Source organism: Clarias gariepinus, chromosome 14 (assembly GCF_024256425.1).
Source record: "Clarias gariepinus isolate MV-2021 ecotype Netherlands chromosome 14, CGAR_prim_01v2, whole genome shotgun sequence".
NCBI lineage: Eukaryota > Metazoa > Chordata > Actinopteri > Siluriformes > Clariidae > Clarias > Clarias gariepinus.
Genome location: NC_071113.1, coordinates 28,698,624 through 28,716,787, shown reverse-complemented (window position 1 = coordinate 28,716,787; position 18,164 = coordinate 28,698,624). Strand labels below are relative to the sequence as shown.

The 18,164-nt window shown below is 38.2% G+C and overlaps 1 protein-coding gene across 1 annotated transcript; it reads left to right on the top strand.

The window, feature by feature from the left end:
- The first annotated feature begins 5,680 nt into the window (after positions 1-5,680).
- LOC128540857 (vesicle-fusing ATPase-like) lies at positions 5,681-7,030 on the top strand. The gene is made up of 3 exons (XM_053510846.1): positions 5,681-5,800; positions 6,640-6,796; positions 6,873-7,030. Exons 1-3 carry the CDS (start codon positions 5,681-5,683, stop codon positions 7,028-7,030), a joined length of 435 nt encoding a protein of 144 aa, XP_053366821.1.
- Positions 7,031-18,164: the final 11,134 nt, after the last annotated feature.

The following is an 18,164-nucleotide window of genomic DNA, read 5'->3' as shown; positions in this document are numbered from 1 at the left end:
TGCAGTTCACCATTGTTCTGCTTGCCGCTAGCGTTGCTGGGAAAGTAGAGACGCACATGGGCATTATACAGTGACATAATGACCCTCGTCATGCATCACTATATGGCCCTAATAAAAAAGCAGTAATGTGAAAATCCACCATAAGACAAAACACGGGTACTGTAGTGTAGCAAACATATCCGCAGCAGTCAGAGGGGAAGGCGTGTAAAATACCCGAACTAAGAGCTCAGTATGACAGAGCAAACAGAGTCCTTTCACATTCATCTACAGCTCAGCAGGGTAGGATTCATAGAGATGTGATTGATTACAGATTGTTGCTTGTGTTCCATACAAATACAAGGAAATAAAAGGTATCAAAGATCAAATGGCCCAAGTTTAACATAGTTACTGAAAACTGACAATAAATCTTATTGAAATGCAATAAAAAATTTTAAACTGCTTTTTTTTTCATAGGCATGACTGTGTATACAGAGATCTGAATCCTAACACAAGCATGAAAGGTGAATTGACTGGACCTTCTTAAATTTCAATGCAGTACCCCTGATCTAGCCCATGGAAGAACAAAGCCAGTTCTGAGGTGCTACATCAGAACTAGCTTTGTTAAGCTACATATTATTTTTAATTTATCTAAGTGTCTTTTCATTTATCTGTGTGTGTTGATCAGAGTTTCTGGTGTTGTCTGCTTTACTACACACTTCAAGGTTTCTCTCATCAGGCAGACTGTCGAGCTGGAACTGTATTAAACTGTTTATTTTGCTTATTTTTAATAATTCAGAATAGAAGAGTTTTAAAGTTTTTTTGTTGTTTTTTTTAGCTTCAGGTAGATCGAAGGTCTCGATGGCCCAAAGTACGCATCAGTCTATTATTAAGTCAGACTGGCAAGTTTGATCAAATGGGAATAGGAGGCCTGGAGAAGGAATTCTCTAAAATCTTACACAGAGTCTTCGCCTTTTGGATTTTGCCTCCGGACGTCGTGGAGCAGTTAGGTGAGTTCGTCCACTTATACAAACATGTTCATATAAACACTCACTCATTCTACACAGATTTGTAATATACTGTACAATGTGTGTCTCTTCTTCTATCGGAACATGCCAGACTGTGGCATGTGCACATAACCACATTCTGTACGTGGGCGTATGTTTTGCCGTAATTCTTTTAGCCATACATGAGCACTTTTTAATAACTTAAAAACCAAGAAAGAGCAAACACACCATATATATATATATATATATGTATTTTGCATCCCAGAGGTGAAAGCGCAGCAAACTCCCTTATTATGGCGAGCTTCTCTTCTCACTGTTGGATTGCACACAGGCACCGCAGATAGTCTTTGGCTTCTGGCAAGGTATAATTGGAGAAATTATTACACACACTCTCTCTCTCTCTGCAGATTTAAAGCATATTAGAGGCTTGCTGCTCTTTGTGCCTCCTGGCTGCGGCAAAAACCTCATAGCTTGTCAGATCGGAGAAATGTTAAATACCCGAAAGACCACGATCATAAGCGGGCCTGAGATTCTCAACAAGTTTATGGGCGTGTCAGAGGCTAACATCAGAAAGCTGTTTGCTGATGCAGAGGAGGAGCAGAAGACGGTGAGAGCACTGAAACACTACAGAAATAAGCATACAGTACACTCCTGTGCAACCTGTGGAATAGTAAAGTCAAATCAAGTAGGCTTTTATTGTCATTTCAACCATGTACAGTAAAATGAACAGTTTAGTACACAGTGAAACATTCCTTCAGGACCAAGGTGTTACATACAACATAGCACCATGAATTAACAAAACTACCTAATAACTATAAAAGAGACAAAAAATATCAAAGACCACATAAATAGTAATACAGTAACATAGAACAATGTATAATAATAATAATGCAAATGACTTTTACATTAGCAAGAAAATGTGTCCCAAAATTTCCACTTCAGCTTCTTGAGGCTCCGCCCCTTCATCAGTATGAGATTTAAACACGTTCATAAAAAAACACTTGGATTCAAAATGATGGTATTTATACTTGTTGCTGTTATTACAGTTGTTATTAAGCTTTATACCACTGTAGCCTTTCAGAAGGAGTAGTAAAGCAAAATCACTTACTATGAGTACTAGTTTGTTCAAGAAGACATATGTATAATGGACAATCTACATAAACAAATACCAAAAAAATCTATGAAAGGAGTCTGCAGTGTCAGGCTAGAAGAGTTTCGTGATTAGAGGTATGACACACTTCAGCATGTGCTGTTATAGAACAATCGTCAACCTTTATGTGGTAACCGTAACTTTAATTAATAATCTTCTATAATGGCACACATGCTATAACTCTGTAGTCATGCCTATTCCCTGTGTTGTAAACATGTTGGCCCTCCAGGCTATGGGAGGTTTGGCCAGCGATATCGTTGGAGCAGGCTGCCTGAGTGGGCGTGGCACTGACGGACTCACTCCTCACCTCTTAATGAGAGCGTTGTCCTGCGTGAGGCCAAAGCGACCTCCATACACTCGCCACTTCTGTGTAAAACGTTAAACACTCGCCTCTGCTAGTTGAACTGTACACTGTATTGCTCTTGCTTAGACAAACTGACAGTTTCCTGTCTCTCAGTTGGTCAGCTCTATTTTACTATATTGTTTGTGATGAGTTTAGCAGTTCTGGCACTAATATATTACTTGGTGCTGTACTTTCGTTACTCGTGTATTTCTATAAGTGAGTAGTCATTGTATGTTGCTGTGACGGCAGTGAGGGATGTCATTTCTTGCACTGTTAGAGGGGAGTTAATTTTTTTTTTAAACTTAAAAAAAAAAAAAAAAAACTAAAAAATTTGGAGCTGCAAGTGTTTTGAAATAAAATCTTTTGACCTGCATTTCCACCTTTGCTTTGGTCGTTACTACAACCTTACGCCTTCCATCTTCTTTACCACCCCCATACCTCCTCTACCTGGGTAGAATACGCAGTTTTATCACAAAACTCCCTCCAGTGTGTGCGCTTAGCCTGCCTTACTGTCCTTCTAACACTTGTCTGAACTTACTTTATCAAATGCTGAAAGTTATGAGTTCTTTTGAGCAGCTTAAATGCTTTATTTCTGTTTCTCGCTGCTTGTAAGAAATTTTAATTGGCACATTGACATGAGGGCATGGGATCTTGGACGAAAGAAAGGAAACAGAGAGACAAGCAAAGCAGGAAAAAGTGATGCATAGCTATAATATATATGTAATATATGTAATGCAACTTACTGGATGCCAACCACAGATTTAAATGAGATTTAAATATTGAATAAACATTTTAATGTTATTTGTCAATAGTAGTAGTAGTAGTAATAATAATAATAATAATGCCCTTAATTTGGATTGAGGTTTTTCAAATTAACAAATTATTTTCACATTTATTGTTGGTGAATAATATGTAAAATATATAATAAAATATATAATGCTAATAATAGTATTTAGAGTTTAATAATAGTTTATTTTAAATGGAATAGTATTTTAATTCACTTGTCTGAATTACCTTGTGATTATGATTTTTTTTCTAGAAGTAAAGATTATTAATCATATTTCCCCAGCCCCCTACCCACACTCCACATATGGTGTTGCAGAGCTTGTTTAGAGATAAGTGTAAAAGAAAACAGGTCTAACAGTTGTGTTACTCCATACTTTGCAAAATACAATCACTTTTTCCAGTTCACCCCTTATTTATGGAGACATTTGTGACACCGTGTGTCCACACAACTGTACAACCAAAAATTAGAGTCATCTACAGTAAATAGATGTCATATGTTTGGGTGCAGTTCCACTCCTGGAACCAAAGTGTAAGATTTTGTTCGTCACATCCTGTGTGCAGGCATTTGGCACTTCTCAGGAGGACTTCTCCAGGTTCATGTTAAACGGCATTGTAATCTGGAGTAGTGTCGTTAAGGAAATCCTCAGCCTTGGAGAGCTGCTGGTGCAGCAAATAACGTCCAGTAGCCGTACACCACTCATAACGGTGCTGCTTGAGGGTATGTCATCTTATGTTATACACACACAGACACACTCATTTACATACACATCTGATGCCTGTGTGACCTCCTCCAGGTCGTCCTGACAGTGGTAAGACTGCACTTGCAGTAAATATTGCTATGAAGTCGCAGTTCCCATTTGTCAAAATATGCTCTACAGACGAGATGATGGGGTTTTCAGAGCTGGAGATGTGCCACGCCATAAAAAAGGTAAAGATGAAGCACTGGACATAATGAACACTCATCATCAAAACCGATCATGTGAGTTCTCACAGGTCTGTTCTTCAGTGTGTGTGTAAATTTTCGATGATGCCTATACAGTGCTGCTTGAAAGTATGTGAACCCCTCGGGCAGTTTAGATGTTTCTGTTGTTTTACCATGATTTTCTTTTTTTTTTATCATCACCAGTTTTTATGTATGAAATGTCAGATATATATTATATCTGACAATTATAATTGTTATATTTATCAATTGCATGTACTTGTTTAGTGGGACTTGTGTAAGCAGCCCAAAAACTACACGAAACATGGACTTAAGGTGAATCCCAATTCTACCCCTTACCCCTACACTTAGCCCTACCCCTCCGTTTGGCGCGTTCACGTGAAGGGGTAGGGGTGTCTCATTTCTCTTTTGGTTGGAGGGGTAGGGCTAAGGGGAAGGGCCAGATAGGCCTCGAAACGAAGATTTTTCGAGACCTCACTTCAAACGAAGGGCTAACGAAATTTTCAAGATGGCCGCTCACTCGAGCAAGCAGACCCGTAAATGTAACGATTTTTTGCCATTAATAAGGATTTTTATGACAAGTTTTTATTATATGTATATTAATTTTAGTCTTGTGTTTGTGTTTATGGTGATGTTTTGTAAAAAAACGTTTGCAAAAAAACCGCTAAAGTTTGCTAGCGGATAGCGCCGATTGCGCAATATTACAAAAATATATTTTTATGTCATATACACTTTACTACATGCTACAAACAAATATGAAAGTTCAGTAGCACGGCAGTTTGCCGAGCTTTTGATAACGCATTGTTTGTTTTGCTTACGGCCATACTGTATGTGTACATGTAAATGAACGGATACGTATGATGACGTATAACAGTGTTGTAGTGGTGTCCCATTTCTTAGGGGAAATATTTTAACCCTTCCCCTTTCCACTTCGTTTTAAGGGACAAGGGGAAGGGGCGAGGGGTAGGGGAAGGGGTAAGGGGTAGAATTGGGATTGGGCTTTAGTGTTTGTGCAAAAGTAAGTGAATTCCCAGCTGCACTGGTTAAGTCGAGCAGTTAACAGACTCAGGCGAAACACATTTGGGTGATTAATTAATAATTTAAGCAGACCAATGAAATGAAACATCCTTGGAAAAGGGTCTGCCTGCACTAATTAAAAGAGAGAAAAACCTACCAAACCACTGTGGTCCCATACAAATCAACAATGCCAAGAGCAAAGGAGATATCCAAGGACATGAAAAAGCGTTCCTGGACGACTCCATAATATCCAAAGAATCATGAATTCTTCAGCATATCAACACATTCTTGAACAGAATCTCTTGCCATCAGTCAGGGAGTTAAAGCTGAGACAAAAATGGATTATGCAACAGGACAATGACCCAAAGCATTACAGCAAAACTACAAAGAAATGTCTTTAGCGAAAGAGGATTCACACTCTGGATTGGCCCAGACAGAGTCCGGAGCTTAACTTAATTGAAATGTTGTGGCGAGACCTGAAGAAGTTGGTACATGCCAGATGTCCCTCCAACCTCTCTCAACTGGCTGAGTTCTGCAAGAAGGAGTGGGCAAATATCCCCATAAGCAGATGTGAGAGACTGGTTAGTGGCTACAGTAGACGTTTAGTTAAAGTAATGGCTGCAAAAGGAGAAGCCACAAGCTACTAATGCAAGGGTTCACATACTTTTGCACATGTGAAATTTTCAGTTTTTGTGAAATGGACTGCCTTTGTGGAATTAAATAATGGGCATAGGATCTTGGACGAAAGGAAGGAAACAGAGACAAGCAAGCAGTAAAAAGTGATGCGTAGCTATAATATATATGTAATGCAACTTCCTGGATGCCAACCACAGATTTAAATGAGATTTAAATATTGAATAAACATTTTAATGTTATTTGTCAGTAGTAGTAGTAGTAGTAATAATAATAATACCTTTTAATTTGGATTGAGGTTTTTCAAGTTAACAAATCATTTTCACATTTATTGTTGGTGAATAATATGTAAAATATATAATAAAATATATAATGCTAATAATAGTATTTAGAGTCTAATAATAGTTTATTTTAAATGGAATAGTATTTTAATTCACTTATCTGAATTACCTTGTGATTAATCTTTACTTTTTTTTAGAAAAAAAATCATATTAATCATATTTCCCCAGCCCCCTACCCACACTCCACATATGGTGTTGCAGAGCTTGTTTAGAGATAAGTGTAAAAGAAAACAGGTCTAACAGTTGTGTTATTCCATATTTTGCACAATACAATCACTTTTTCCAGTTCACCCCCTATTTATGGAGACATTTGTGACACCGTGTGTCCACACAACTGTACAACCAAAAATTAGAGTCATCTACAGTAAATAGATGTCATATGTTTGGGTGCAGTTCCACTCCTGAAACCAAAGTGTAAGATTTTGTTGGTCACATCCTGTGTGCAGGCATTTGGCACTTCTCAGGAGGACTTCTCCAGATACATATTAAACGGCATTGTATTCTGGAGTAGTGTCGTAAAAGAAATCCTCAGCCTTGGAGAGCTGCTGGTGCAGCAAATAAAGTCCAGTAGCCGCACACCACTCATAACAGTGCTGCTTGAGGGTATGTCATCTTATGTTATACACACACAGACACACTCATTTACATACACATCTGATGCCTGTGTGACCTCCTCCAGGTCGTCCTGACAGTGGTAAGACTGCACTTGCAGTAAATATTGCTATGAAGTCGCAGTTCCCATTTGTCAAAATATGCTCTACAGACGAGATGATGGGGTTTTCAGAGCTGGAGATGTGCCACGCCATAAAAAAGGTAAAGATGAAGCACTGGACATAATGAACACTCATCATCAAAACCGATCATGTGAGTTCTAACAGGTCTGTTCTTCAGTGTGTGTGTAAATTTTCGATGATGCCTATACAGTGCTGCTTGAAAGTATGTGAACCCCTCGGGCAGTTTAGATGTTTCTGTTGTTTTACCATGATTTTCTTTTTTTTTTTATCATCACCAGTTTTTATGTATGAAATGTCAGATATATGTTTATTAATTGCATGTACTTGTTTAGTGGGACTTGTGTAAGTAGCCCAAAGACTACACGAAACATGGACTTAGTGTTTGTGCAAAAGTAAGTGATTAAAGCACCTGACTTAAAACAACTGTTTTATGTTCACCCCTTTATCTTTTCCTTTCCTTTGTGTCTTTTTCAGGTCTCCCGGACAAGTCAGGTCGTGCGCAGATCTTGCATATTCACACAGGCAAAATTAAAAGGCTGGCTAGTGATGTCAACATTGACGAGCTGGCCAGCATGACGACTAATTTTACCGGGGCGGAGCTGGAGGGACTCGTCCGAGTGGCGCAGTTCTGTGTCAATCTCTCATCAAAATACACTTCTTAAAAACAAAATGTCCTAACACCCTCTATACGGCATTCGGCACCTCTCAGGAGGACTACTCCAGATACATGTTAAACGGCATTGTAATCTGGAGTAGTGTGATAAAAGAAATCCTGAGCCTTGGAGAGCTGCTGGTGCAGCAAATAAAGTCCAGTGACCGCACACCATTCATAACGGTGCTGCTTGAGGGTATGTCATCTTATGTTATACACACACAGACACACTCATTTTCATACACATCTGATGCCTGAGTGACCTCCTCCAGGTCCACCTGACAGTGGTAAGACTGCACTTGCAATAAATATTGCAAAGAAGTCGCAGTTCCCCTTCGTCAAAGTCTGCTCTACGGACGAGATGATGGGGTTTCCTGAGCTGGACATGTGCCACGCCATCAAAAAGGTAAAGACGAAGCAATGGACATAATGAACTCATCAAAACCGCTCATGTGAGTTCTCACAGGTCTGCTCTTCTGTGTGTGTGTGTGTGTGTGTAGATATTCAATGATGCCTATACAGTGCTGCTTGAAAGTATGTGAACCCCTCGAGCAGTTTAGATGTTTCTGTTGTTTTACCATGATTTTCTTTTTTTTTTATCATCACCAGTTTTTATGTATGAAATGTCAGATATATGTTTATCAATTGCATATACTTGTTTAGTGGGACTTGTGCAATACTTTTTGTGTTATACTTTGGAAAAAATATTTATGTTTGCACCCATAAAGAAGTGTTGTTTGTTTGTTGTTGTGTTAAAGTTTATAAAAATAAAGTAAAAAAAAGCAGTTATCGGACTCAGGCGAAACCTTTTTTTTTAAATAATTTAAAAAAATTAATAATTTAAATTATTTAATTTAATTAATAATTTAAGCAGACCAATAAAATGAAACATCCTTGGGAAAGGGTTCCGCTTGCACTAATTAAAAGAGAGAAAAACAAACCAAACCTCTGTGGTCCCATACAAATCAACAATGCCAAGAGCAAAGAAGATATCCGAGAACATGAAGATGGTAGAAGAGAAGTGTAGGGACAGCCCATCAGTCTGGGGAGGGCTATAAGACCATCTCCAAAATATTCCAGCCTAATCCATTCACTGTACGACAGATAATTTACAAATAGAGGGCTTTCAACATGAAGGCAACTTTGCCTAGAAGTGGACACCCATCAAAAATATTACCCAGAAGCAGACAAATCACAATCAACACCGACATGATTGGATAAAAGCATCTTCATTTGTATTTGCATGTGTGCCTATGCTTTTATATATTGATGTTAATCAGTCAAATCACCCCATAAAGATTTATACTAAATTTTGCAGCTTTTATTTAAAAATAAAAAATAAAAAATAATGATTTCCTTAAGGATACCGAGGATAAAATAGCGTTCGATTTAGGTATTGCTTAGATAGAATTTACTGCAATAATAACCGAGGAACCAAAGCCTTTTTATATTATAGTATAACTATTTTTGTGTGTTCTGTGCTCTTAGGTCCTATTCAAACTGGACCTCATGTCTCTAGCTCCATTCTGCGTTGCCTCCTAGTGTGAGTGTGCACTCATGTACTGTACACATGCATTGTTTCTGTAGTACCACTACAGAAAGGGGGCAGCAGACTTCTCATCAGCACGCTTGTGTTCTTTTCTAGTAATCTAAATTTTTTTTCATTTAGTACTGTTTACCTTTAGAAATGCATGGATACACACACATGCTGCTTTATTGCCAATTACTATATAGCTCGTAAATATTACTCCCTGTGCCCTGTTTGTCAATGGAATAGAGCAGATGTTATTTGTTTGATGGTTGATTCAGACTGCAATGGTGACATTAGAACTGGTATTGTGGGTGTGTTGTGCTGATGTAAATGTATTATATATTACAGGGTTGTTCTGGGTTTAGTCATTGTCATACACACAAGAGTTTAATAAACAATCCCACCTTTCTGGTCTACTCTGACTTTTAATAAGAAAGAGGTTTGTTTTTTTGTTGAGAATTTTTTTCCCTTTGTCGAAGCTGAGACCAGGAGACATTGCTAAATTAAACATTTTATAAATTTGTAATCCTACAGTTCCCTCTTCGAGAGTTCTTAAACTCTCAAAAAACACAAATTTAGACACTTAATTCTTGTGATTGTTACAGGCACATAGCACTTGTTCTGTTGTGCTTGGTAGTGATGGTAATTGAATAAAACACTTGATACTGTAGACGCATAGATAGTACACCAGTAAGAAAAACGACAGCAGAATTGCTATTTCCTTGCATTGTGTATATATATTTTTATTTTCTGCGACAGGTCTAGTTGCCCGTTAAAGGTTGTGGCTTCCTTAGTTGGTGATAGGGTCAGTGTGTTTGAGTCTCGGGACAGGCATCAAGTGGTACCTGCCCAGAGTAAGAAAGAAAACAAAATACGACAGAGCAGTATCTGTTCTAAAAGACTTTAAACCTTAGGGTTGTATCCTTTGTTTAATCTGTGTCTGCTATTGTTGTTCCATCTTTCCCTATTTCTTAATTCCCTTGACACCTAAAGAACAGTGAGGTAAGGATGGACTAGTGGATGGGGAAGGCCTATGAGGGAGTCTTCACCACAGGGTTTGGCCCCCGATGCCTGTTGCATTCGGTTCTTCCCTGGGCTCCTCACTGGTCCGAGTGTCCTATCCTATCCCTGCAGGTGAGGAAACAATAGTGTCACACATGAGTCCAGGTTTTCCTTCCCTGACACAACACTGCAGCTGCTGTAATCAACATCACTTGAAGTGGTCCATGCCACTTAGGCTCTAATGGCTTGTTTCTAAACGCTTTTATTATGACCCACTGACCTGGGATAATTGTGTGTCCAACACAAAGATCTAACACCACATACCTTGAATGAATTTACAGGCACATCAGTTACTGATTGGATGGCTACATTGGATTAAATAAAAGCTTGTAGGTCAGGATAGTTATCAGACTGACTAACTTCATCCACATCAGTTCTTGCTCAAGCTTTGTTGTGGTTAAATTTCTTAGTCGAAGAAGATACTGTTGCACAGAGCTCCTGGATCTGTTCCTCTAGCTCTGAGATACGCCGAGACTGTTGTGTACTTAGTGTTAAACCAAATTCTCTATGGCAGCCGATAATGGCTTTCATAATTTTCTTGCGGATACATGCTCCTAATACTTTTTTACACTCATCTACAGACCAAGTCTTGTCTAGATGGATCTCATACTTCTGAGTTAGTTCTTGTCTCACTTTCTCTGTAACTATTAGGTTCATTTGCAACCCTAACAGTGATTTGAATTCACTATCAGACCATGAAGGAGTCGCAAGACCACCTTTTTAGTTGTGGGGATCAGTCTAGCATTCTTCTTGAACATATTGTAAATTTGTTTGTTACCACACAATCAAAACACTAAAACTTCTCTGATCAACAGAGGCTTGTAAACACAACTATCGTTAACCTTCCCTGGCAAAGAAGAGGATAACACAATTATAAGCACTTAATGCTAATCTTCCCTGCTGAAACAGAGAAAAAATGCACATAAATATTAGCACGTAAGGCTAATCCTCCCTGCCAAAACAAAGGATAACAAATATTAGCACATACTGCTAATCTTGCCTACCAAAACAGATAACACAAATATTAGCATATTATGCTATTTTTTGCTGCCAAAACAGAGGATAACACACAAATATTAGCACATAATGCTAATCTTCCCTGGCTGAACAGAAGATAACCTTTATCTCTAAACAGAAACTTTTAGAGGATAACTTAGTTAACTTAGATATCGGTTAAAAATTTTACCCATTATTAGATATTAACAAAACTTTTAGGTTATTTATGTGGTATTTAAATACTGATCGCTGTGTGTAGGATCATAAACTCCTAATTTTGGCCACCACCAGTTGCAAAGATGTCCTGCAAGAAATTGGAATTCTAAAGGCCTTCTTTAGAACTGTCCACATTCCCAACATCACATCTGTACATTTAATGGAGGCGCTTAAGGTCAGACTTACTGCAGACAGAAACAGAATGAGAGAGAGAAAGAAATGTCTCCTTCCTTGGTGTCTAGATAACACAGAGATATACAGACTAACAGAGAAATGCTTAAAGTGAGAGATGAAGTGAGAGACTGAGATAAATGCATAAAACAATGGAGGGATGTAAAGATGAAAAAGTCATGTTGCGGGATTTAGTGGCTTTGAGAATAAAAAAGTAATAAAATATTACAAACAATGATCAAATCAAGTTGTGTGGTGTTTAGCTCTGGGTCAGAGGTGTATCGAATCTTTACCGATTCGAGTTAATTTGATTATTTTTAATAATAATGTATTTACAATGTACACTATATTGACTCTCCGTCCAGTGTTTATCACAATTTAGCGTATCTTACCAGTTCTGCTTATCACGTGGTCAACGATGATAACACAAAATCTAGTATTTAGCAATTATGAGCCAGGTAACTTAAGATCTGGGCAAATGTTTAGACTTAAAAAAAAAAACTGACCAAGGCAACAGTTCTTTATAAAGAAACGAGAATTTATTTGACTAATCTACGACACATAAAACTACGCCACTTAAACGCACGCACGCATACACACACACACACACATATATATATATATATATATATATATATATATACAGACAATTTGAAAGGTGAAAATTAATTAAGTTATTCTGGTATTGTTTACTAGATCAACGAAAATTACAAGAGCAGAGTCTTGGGTTTAATCTTACGGTTTAATTATGCAACGAGCACCAATTTCAGCAAGATATGTCAGTGTTATAGTAAACAGTACACGCGTGCACAGATGTTGATTAAACCAGTAAGAGACGCGCTCTAGGCCCAGCATGGGAGATGATTACCCACGATTCTGCAGCGCATGAGAGAAGAACCATTGGCTCAGTTGTGATCAAAACAAGAAGCGCATTTGTAATACATGATACTCGGTACTCTTAAACCAAGACTTGTTTGTTTTCCAAGTCAAAATTTATTAAAAATCTTTGCTGGAACACTCACAAACCGCATTACTCGCAATCCGAGGTTTCACAGTATAGGATTGTTCACAAAAAGTATTGCTTTATGCATGAATCCTAAAATCAGTTAGTGGTGCAGTTTTATTTTCATTTGCAAAGAGGAAACTCACATTTTTAGATTGCAAAAATTTCTAAACACATCTGTAAATATTTTTCCCGGGCCTTGAAAGCTCTCACTGTTGTGTTCTTCTGTTGAGGGATAGCACAGTAAGTGTCGCTGTGCTTTATGCCTACGCCAGCGTGTGTATTGTCAGAGTTTTGTTTATGGCATGGTGTTTTTGTGAACAGCAGCGACTCTGTTCCTCTGGGCCGAGCCTGTGTGTGCAAGCTCAGCGAGGGGTCGATGAAAGGGAGACACAGGACAGAAAGGTCCTGTGAGAGCGTGGGGATCTGACAGGCCCACTAACTGTGTGCCACCTCAACTACATGAATGTTCGAAACCCCTGTGGGTTTCGAACATGCATGGGTCGTCACAGGGGGGCGACCCATAATCCCCTCGGCTTGCCTGGGCCTCTGGGAATAACCATCTGCGATCATCTGTGACTACCCTGGCTTTCTCTGGAACATTCTGGAACGTTTTGGAAAGAGAGGGCCGTGACTTGGGAAGATCTTCGTGTAGAGCATGTTTTTAAAATGTTACATGCTTTGTTAATTTACCTGTTAGATGCTTTTATAAACTTGCATATTGCGCTGTTGCAGTGTGCTGCTGCGTTACCGGCTTCAGACCTAGGGGAATCTGGACCGGCTCAAGCCAAATCACGCACAGAACTCTGTGTATGATAAGAAGACAGACACGTTATTGCTTTGCTCAAGTGCAGGTTAATATGACAAAGATAATTATTGTTAGGGATGCACCGAATGTTCGGCAACCGAAATTATTCGGCCGAAAATAGGCAAAAAAGCACTTTCGGTAAAAAGGCCGAATAAATTTTGCCGAACAATGACGTTTTTAATGACGTGATCAAATAGTAACCCGCGCAGAGTGAGAGGCGCGCGCTTTATGCAGCAAACATGTCAGCAGTGTGGAAGCACTTTAAAGTGCCAGAGAAAGAGGCAAAAACGGCTGTTTGCAGACACTGTTCTGCTGAATTGTCCAGAGGGGGTCTGCAAAAACGTACAGCACTTTAAGTTTAATTTATAATTTAACATCATGTAGAGTATGAGAAAGGCGGCGGCTACGGCAACAGCAGCAGCGAATCCACATTTTTTTGCACTATTTAATGCACATTTGTTGTTGTAGACATACAGAGTTACATTCTTTCAGCAGTCAGTTATAGCCCTAACATAGGCTACTTAAGAAGGGGAGCTTCGAAGATGGCTAAATAAAAATATTTTTTTTATTTTACTAATTTATTTATTTTAAGTTATATTGTGCTTTGTTTGTATAATATCTGCTGGAATGTAAAAAAAAATGTTCAGTGTTAAATAAATATTTTGAAATTGTATTTTTGTTATTTGATTTATTTTTCTGAAAAGCAACACAAAATAGTAAAAAGCTAATTTTTACTATTTAATAAAAAGTTAATATAAATAGGCAAAATAAATGGAAAAAAAATGCTTAACACCGCGTTCGGTATTCTGCCTTTGGCCAAGCATTTCATTATTGTTCGGCTTCGGCCAAGAATTTGATTTCGGTGCATCCCTAATTATTGTTTCAATGAGGACACATTGTACGTGGTGGTCTAGAATAGAACCAAAATTATATCAATAACACTGAATTTAAATGTGTCACTTCAATCAATACTCATATTACTACATCCAATGCAATGTAACTAGATTTTCCATGTGAACAAAAGACATTAGTACATGAACCAAAAGAACTCAAATACGATTAAATACACTTCGGTAGTATGTAGTACTGGTCATACTTTGAGATATTACAGTAATATAATTCTTTAACTGTATGTATAACTACTTGTATAAATGCAAGAATGATGCTAATTGCTACGGTTAAATTAATGTAACTGTCTTTCACTCTATTTCCATATTACATCACAGTTACCTTTATATTAACATTTGTTAATATATTTGAGGAATACAGCACATACAGTACAATAAAGAATGAAATTGATTTCCTTTGGACTCACTTAATAATCTTAAGCTTATTAACATACAAATCATTACTGTCTAAAACCATCAACCCAGCATTAATACGTTAAAGGGTTTACACAAGCATTTAAGAATAGTATCACTGCCAAAAATACACACCATATTAACTTAATTTGACTGACATTTATAACAAACATAAAACCTTACAACTAAAACAATAAACATGAATATGTTTAGAATACAGTCTAATAAGGATTTCTAAATGCATCCATCAATACATGCTCCTTTCACACAACTTTAGTTAGATATTAGCTAATTTGTAGCATTCGGCTAATTTTGCTAACCACGAGTGGATATAGCAATCCCCATATACTTCAACCAATATCAAATAATGTTATCTAAAACCTTCCCACATCTTCTCCAAACATTTCCTCCAAGTAAAGATGATGAATATTTCACACAAACCACTTTAGAAGAGTTTTTATCCCTACCTGTGTATGATAAGGAGACAGACACGTTAGTGTGTGGCTCGAGTGCAGTTTAATATGACCCGGAACTCGAGCTGCAGGTCTCCTAGGTAAACCCCTAAAGCGTCACACTGCCCTCTGCAGGTGTGGAGTGGAAATACATGAACGATTTCGTTTACTCATAAGAGTTCTAACAAGAATAAAATTAAATTAAATTAAAAATAAGAAAATGAGATAATAAGTGTGGGGGATTACTTTTTTTTTCTTTTTAACCCTTGTTGTAGGATCATTTCCTCCATCTGTGACACCGGCTAGCTGCCCTGCTAATGCTTTTAGCAAGCTTTAGCTTGTTCAGGACACAGCGTCTCATGTCCTCACTGAGAAGAGAGTGTCCAAGCACGTTACTGCAATCTTTTTAAACTAACCCGGCTGTTTTTAAAGCTCCTACATAGTCCTGCTTGGGACATTTAAACCTGTGAACGGTGTTGCTGATTTTCTGACGGAGTAACACCCCGTAGATAAGGACTTTGCACAGAAAACACCACTCTAGCTCATAAACAGGGGAAGGTCTTCTCACCCTCGAATTCAGCATGTTGTGTCAAATTGTTTATATAGCATTGTTAACATTTTGTCTATCAACATACTAATATTATTCGCTCATTAAATTAAGACTGACTGTATGGTTTTGGGCTAGCTTGTTGCAAACAAAACACAAACGATGACGATGAAATTCTGTCATGATTTACATCGCAGAGTTTATTTAAACGAATCATTACTCCTGATGACCAGTTACAGTTCAACTGATGGAAGATGTGATTACAGTCAGTCCCCAAAAAGGGCTCGAGTCCCCAAACTCAGTCCCCAAAATAAGCACGGGTTCCAGGAGCTTGTTAGTGAGTCCAATTTGTAAGTCCAACAAACATTGTCCAGGATACTGACACAATTGGCTATACACAGTTTATTACAATAAATTTATTTAGAATCGTGCCGATGTTTGAACGATTCATGTTAAAAGAACGAGCGATGTCTGCCATCATTCTTTAAATAAAGCCATCTTTAAATTGATACCAAACATTACATACTGTATCTTACCCACTCATTCCTTCCTTTATCTAATAAAAGGGGGTTGTAAGTGCTGATTACACCTTTTAAGTTATGCAGAATAATTAAACATACACACAGGAATAAAACATGCCATACTGGCACATTTCAAGGATGGTTTAAAATAGTGTCTTAAAACTTAATATCCTCTCGGGGCCTATGCCCCTACCGACAATTTATGTGAGAGAATTGGGTTTTTTATCTTAACACTTTATACTAAACCTGACTCCCGAGAGTCAACCCGGACCCTACAACACTTTTTAATGGGTTCGGGGTCCAGTGTATGCTGAGCATCGAGCCTGGTGGCCTGTCACTCTGTCACCATGGGTGGGCTTATGGGAGGCAATAAGGTGCGAGGTTTAAAACGGCTTCGAGAATGCCCAGTAGCGCAGCTAGCCTCCCGTCAATAACGTTTTCTGTGGTCCTTCAATCGATGAGTGCCCCTGTTCAGGCTCTCCGGATCCTGGTCCCTGAGTCCATAGCTGTTACTATGTTCAGTTACTTATAAACATTTAAGTCTGATAACATTCAGCAAAAACTGGGCTACAATAATATATGAGCAGCATTTATGTACAAGTTTGTATATTGGAGAAAAAAAAAGTTATAACCTAAAACTAAAATCAGAACTAAAATCTTCAGAAAGTGCACAAACATGTTGCTCCTCGAGCTGTTATAATAATAATAATAAAATAAAAATGGACTTACACAAAAAAACATAGACATGTATGCTTTACATCTGTCAAATATATACAGTGGAACCTTGAATTACGAGCATAATTCATTCCAGAAGCGGCTCGTATTCCAAAATACTCGTAAACCAAATAAATTTTTTTAAAACACTAACAGAATCACTCCTGTAAAGTAAAAATTAATAGAATCGCGACAGAGCAGTGTTTCCGTGTAAAGCAGAGAGGAAGTGTGTGTGTGTCTATGAAGGTGAAAGTAGGACGGGTCTGTGTGTGTCTGTTCGGGGCGCACGCGTGCACAGACACAGCAGCCAAAGAGCAGGCTAAGCCTTAAGCCGAGAGAGAACATGGATTTTTTAACCTCCCTAATGAGACTTTCTTTTGCTTTACACGCACGCTGTACACACACGCATACAGACACTAAATAAAATATGTTTTACACACACACATGTGGTCACAGTGTTATAGTAAACAGTAAACGCGTGCATGGATGTTGATTATACCAGTAAGAGACACGCCCTAGGACCGGGCAGAGGATTTCTCAGCCTCCGCCATGTATCTTTCCTCTACCTCCGCTCGAATTAATTTTTTTGCTCCGCTCTCTCTATGAGGCGCCGAACTCTGCTAGCATCAGTGCGCGAAACCGAGTGTGTTCACTCCGCTCCGTGCTCAACTAAAGTTTTTTTTTTTTTTTTATAATAAAATTTCGCACACACACACACAACAAATTGATTATGAAATTCATTACAGTAATCGATTTTTATCGATTTTATAGATTCGTTGTTGCAGCCCTAGTGGTGTATTTAGAATAACTTCGGATTCACTTGCAAAAATGACAGGAATAGTTCAAAAAATAACATTAAGGGTAAAATGGTGCAAACCAAAAACAGTGTAGGATATAAACTGTGCAAAAAAACTGCAACAGGAACAGTGCAAAATAAAAAACAATAAAAAACAGACAGTTTACGGCCAATGGTGCAAACAGGAACAGTACAAGATAAAATGGGTGTATGGTTTGTATAGTCACACATCCCTGTGTCAGTCTTGAAAGCAGTTCCTGTTTAACTAAAGACACAGGGAAACATTGCATGCCTGACATTTCCAAGGTGTTTTTTGCTGCTTGCCATGCAGTGCTTTGCAAGAAGCACATGACCTGTGACCAGCAGTGCCAACATCTCTTGCAGGAATCAGCAAGAACAAACAACTTGAATCCCCACTTAGTCGGCTTGGCTCTTATGTACTGTGTCATTTCTGTGTGTGCTTTGCA

Coding starts and splice junctions, on each gene's coding strand:
- LOC128540857 (XM_053510846.1), top strand. CDS start 5,681: ATGTTGTGGCGAGACCTGAAGAAGTTGGTACATGCCAGATGTCCCTCC. Junction 5,801..6,639: donor TAAGCAGATGTGAGAGACTG/GTTAGTGGCTAC, acceptor TCCTGTGTGCAG/GCATTTGGCACTTCTCAGGA. Junction 6,797..6,872: donor CATAACAGTGCTGCTTGAGG/GTATGTCATCTT, acceptor GACCTCCTCCAG/GTCGTCCTGACAGTGGTAAG.